At 31.3% G+C, this 5,201-nt stretch overlaps 1 protein-coding gene across 1 annotated transcript; it reads left to right on the top strand.

Annotated features, from left to right (window-relative positions):
• Positions 1-3,145: 3,145 nt before the first annotated feature.
• BRC1 (TCP family transcription factor) lies at positions 3,146-5,201 on the top strand. Its single transcript, XM_012237657.4, has 3 exons — positions 3,146-3,303; positions 3,468-4,774; positions 4,874-5,201. Exons 2-3 carry the CDS (start codon positions 3,641-3,643, stop codon positions 4,904-4,906), a joined length of 1,167 nt encoding a protein of 388 aa, XP_012093047.1. The 5' UTR covers positions 3,146-3,303; positions 3,468-3,640; the 3' UTR covers positions 4,907-5,201.

The raw sequence follows: 5,201 nt of genomic DNA on the forward strand, positions 1-5,201 counted from the left end.
TCAAAGCCATTGGATAAATTCACATTTCCCTTTGATCAAGGCCTTATTGTTTTTAGTAGTTAAAATCTTATATTTAAATTCCGACACTCTTTTAAATTTATGAAAAATTAAAGCTCCATTGATTATATATTTTCAAAAAATAATTTTTTTGTAAAAAATATTTTGCTAAATGACTCGCTTTAAAAATATTTGTAAAAAAAAAAAAAATTGCTCCCTGCATTGTCTTGTTAGTTTTATCATTTACGTGAGGAATAAAAAGTCTCGAGTTCGAGTTCTTTTGACTAGAAGAGTTTTCACCAATTTGGTGAGTTAACGGGAAGATTATCTCTTAAATTATGAAAAGTTTCTTATCCTAAAAAATTTATTGTTAAATATGAGAAAAAAAAAATAAATTATGGTAATTGTTGGTGATTGATTTCTATCAGTAGGATTAATAACAATAAATAGTAAATACAAAAACATTTGAAAAATATTCTCCTATTTTGAAAAGGGAAATTCATTTTCTTTTTAAAATGGATTAATTTTCTTTTAATTAGGAAAAAATATTTTCTATTAAAAAAATATATTTTAGTTAAATTATTCTATGAAAACAAATGTACCAAAGTAGAAATTAATATTCTCTTTAAATTAGAATTTAAGATTTCCTTTCTTGACTAGGAAACAATCATAAAAAAATGCAAAAGAGTGAGAATTATTTTCCATTGACAAGTACTTGGACAAAAAAAATATTTCTATACATATGTAGTCCTACAAGTTACTGGATCGCTGCTTTAAATGGAAAATGGTTCATCCCCCAGCAACCAAACTAATATGGAATATGGGAAATAGTGAAGTTATTTTTTGAGCCACAAATTGGGAGTTTTTGGTACAGACAAAGAACTCACCAGAGAAATGAAAGCACTTAGAAATGAAAGCAAGACTTTAGGGTTTTATGCTCTCATTATCACCCACTTCTTCAAATAAAAAATAAATAAATAAATAAATAAATAAAGAAAGAAAGAAAATGGTACGATTCACCACTTTTCTTTTTAGTTCATAGTTATCATCTTCTTGAAAGCAACCCCAGAACTAACCCAGCTAAATGGTAAATGTATATATATAGATATTAGATTAGATGGATAGATAGAAAGATAGATAGCTCATCTCCATTCCAATATTCCATATCATGTGGTCCTCCTAATTGTGCCAGTCTAGCTAAAAAGGTCACCGTCATTAGCTAGAGAGATTGCAAAAATAAAAAATAAAAAATAAAAAAAAATAAAAAAGCAAGAAGATATTATAAGTGGAGGAAAAAAACGGCATGTATAAATAGCAAAACTTTCTTTTCTTTTTTTTTAAAAAACAAACAATAAAAATTATATCGCCTCTGCAAAATAAATTGAAAAAAAGTTTGTACACATATATTGTGGGCATAGCTATTGCCATTTATATAGACAGAGATAGATATAGAGTTGCATATATGAATCTTGAAGCTGTAATGGCAAATGGTGATTGGCATAGGGTTCTTGAAGCTAGTACAATAAGCACCCACACGGCCACAGAAAAACGCAGTAACCCTTCTTTGACATTGTTTGTATATTTATTATTTGTGTGTCTCTGTGACTGTGATGGAGAGAGAGAGAGAGAGAGAGAGAGAGAGAGAGAAAGCTTTTTTAGTTTCAGATACAAAGAAAAAGAAAAGGTAAACAGATAAGCACGCATGGGTTGGGGGAGAGAACCCAATTTCAACACCAACAAAAACAAGAACAGTAAGAACAACATTCTCCCAAGAATTGATAGAAAGAAAAGAAATTGGAGTTTCTACTTTTAGCTGAAAGTGAGATTTAGAGACTCACACAGTCAAAGGAGCATTGCCCTCTTATGACAGGCTCGCAGTAGTATTATGCCCTTTGAGTCAAATAATTGTCCTTCCTCCCTTTCTAGGGTTATTCCACTCAGCCACGTGTATTTCCCTTCATTTTATTTTTATTTTTTGAAAATTTTTTTTATTAGGAAAAGTTATTAATTATAATTCTTTACTTGTATTATTCTATTTTATTTTAATATTTTTAATGTTATATGAATCTTCCCATAACTGGTCATGGCCTTGTCACTACATAGCCAACCTTAACCCACACGACACACAAAAAATAATTTCCATCCTTTTGGACTCCAAATTAAAGTGAAATTATTAGTTTTTTTGGTTTCTAATATATAATAATTCCCTCTTTGATTTAATGGTACTATCATGCAAATGTTAATATTTGCATATTTTATTACTTAATTTATTTTTTTAGTTTTATTAATTATAAAATATTAATGGCAATATAAGAAAATAAAGAAATCTCATTTATATTTTGCTATCAAGAATTTAATATATGAAATTTAATAAAGACTATATAACTATATATTTATTTCTTAACGTTGCTAATTGAAATTGCTATGGTTTTAACAACAAGTGTATCTTATTTTTGTCAAAGAGGCAATACCCTTTGTTTCTTTTTTTTTTTTTTTTGTTTAAATATTAAAATCAAACATGTTCTTAATGGAATTAAGATGACTCTTTAATTGGTTTTAGCACATTGAATATATACTTAAAAATGAAAAATAAACTATCAAAATCAAAATTTCAAATTTTTGACATGATATGATAGAGTGTAGGGAAAATACTTGCCATGCGGCTCTCCACTTATGGACTAAATAAATGAAATTAAAAATTTTTTAAAAAGTGTTTTGACTTTTTTCTTCTAAGTGTATGGTCCGAAATACTCATATTTTAATAAAAATTCTTAATTTTATTGATTTGATCCATAAATGCAATCATAGATCCAGTCTAGATAAGTTTCTCTAGTTCGGAGAAAGTACACCGTTAAAATACTAAGATAAAACTGGTTGATTATGGCCAATAGCTGAGCTATTATGATGTTTCATTTAATATGGGCTATCTATGTATGTTATATTATATATCATGGATTCCATGCAATTCTTGGTGTTTCCTATCCACTCAATATCTTTGTTCAACTTTCTTTCTTTCACTTTCATACTTTTATGCCCAAAAGCCAACTTCTATATACTCTGTCCAGTAATTATAGCATTAATAAATTTTTTTTTAAAAAAAAGAAAAATTAATTATAGCTATGGCATCTATGTACCTCTCTTTGTCTCCAATAAATTCTCCTTCCTTTAGGTGCCTTAACTCCTACCATCATTTTTCAAATCCCTTTCTCTCCTCTCTCTCTCTCTCTCTCTCTTACAGCCCCGATGGACATATGGTACTTGTGCTGTGCTGTCTTTCTCAGCCTCTTGTCCTTGCGTTGTAGTAAGGTAAGAATGGTCTATAATTAAACTTTCTCTGTCTCTCTCTCACTCATGCTTGTACTAAATCAAACACAAAACACACTCGCAATACATAAACTGTTCCAGCTATATCTAGCTATCAGCAAAAATGACTGTTTTTCTCACTAACTGGTTTTTTTCATTATTTGCAGCTGAATTGAAAAAGACGGAACTTCTTGCTGCTATCGAGAGAGCATTTGGCTGTCTAAGTAATTAAGCTAATACATGTCGTTCTCAACCTCCTGTTGATAGCTAAAATTAGCTAAAAGCTAGGTTTTCTTTTTTTATCTTTATTTTCATTTCTTCGCTGCAAATTCAATCTCAAATGTTCCCGTCAAGCAACAATGGCTATGACCCCATTTACTATTATAACGAACAACAAGGTTTCAATAGGCCTTTTTTCAATGATATCACTTTCAATTCCAAACATGATCAAGAACAAGAACCTCCTTCTCCGAGTCTTTTTTCTTTCTTTCACTTGCCTCCTTTAAGTCCTTATGGTCACTTAGAATTTCAAGATTATGATCTTTCTTTGCATCAAAATCATGATTGCTTACTTAGCCATCATCAACAACAACCCTTGATGATATCTTTTGATTCTGAGACAACAACCATGTTGGATTCCGATAAAAATGATTTTAAGAACAAGAAATGTCACAATAACATTACTACAACAACTGCTACTCTTACACCGAAGAGATCTTCAAAGAGAGATCGCCATAGCAAGATTAACACAGCTCAAGGACCAAGAGACCGCAGAATGAGATTGTCTCTAAAAGTTGCTCGAGAATTCTTTGATCTACAAGACAAGTTATGTTTTGATAAAGCAAGCAAAACTGTTGAGTGGCTACTCGATCAAGCAAGATCAGCCATCAAGAAACTATCTAGTGGCGGCATCCCTAATTACAGTTCGAGTGTACCCTCAAAAAGTTCATCATCTACATCAGAGTGTGAAGTAGTATCTGGAAATGATGAATCAGCTGCCATTAAAGCTACCATTGCTAAAGGAAAACCGTCGTCGTCGTCTTTCCTTAACAATAAAGGGGTCAAGAAGGCTAAAACATTGCGTAAAACTGTGTTCCATCCTCTTGCAAGAGAGTCGAGGGTGAAGGCAAGGGCGAGAGCGAGAGAAAGAACAAGAGAGAAGCTATGGAATAGAAAACTTGATGAATCAAAACCATGTGAAGAAGGAAGAGACCAAGAATTGAACCAATTGAGTATTTGTGATCAAGAATCTGGTAATAATACCATTAACAATCCTTCTTTAATTATGCAGCTAGCTCACGAGGTTGAAGCCCCAAGCTCTCACGGGCAAGACCATCATCCACTAGTTACTATTGCTAATACTACTACTGCAGAGAGCATGAACATGATTGATGATTCTTTGGTGATCATGGAAAAATGGAATCCATCTTCTCCCATGATCAATTATCTGTACAACACTGGAATGCCGCAAGAGGTAATTAGTTCTTGTGATTTGGATGCTTTATTATAAGTATTGAAATAGCATACAAATATTCAATTTTGCTCTTTCTTTATATACAATATTCTGGTGCAGCATCAAGTCACAGACTTGCAATCTTTTTGCTAGTCATGGGAGGCTTGTAACAGTTAAGAGTGGTTAAATTCTCTCCCATTTGATCATGATGTGGATGATATCTCAAAGCGAAGTGGTTGTACAAGAATTTCAAGAATTACTATGTATGGGTTTTCTCTTTCTGTTTGAAATATAATGTAAAATAGAGAAGTCTATCTTTCTTTATGCAATTCTTGTGAAAGCTGTTTTATCAATGAGTAATTGTTCATTAGCACTCTTTAACTAAATCATTGTATCCATATTCTGTGTTTTTATTGTTTTTCTTTATTTTCAATCTTTCTTTCTTACA

Source organism: Jatropha curcas, chromosome 5, assembly GCF_041381405.1.
Source record: "Jatropha curcas cultivar XTBG-Jc1 chromosome 5, XTBG_Jcur_1.0, whole genome shotgun sequence".
Lineage (NCBI taxonomy): Eukaryota > Viridiplantae > Streptophyta > Magnoliopsida > Malpighiales > Euphorbiaceae > Jatropha > Jatropha curcas.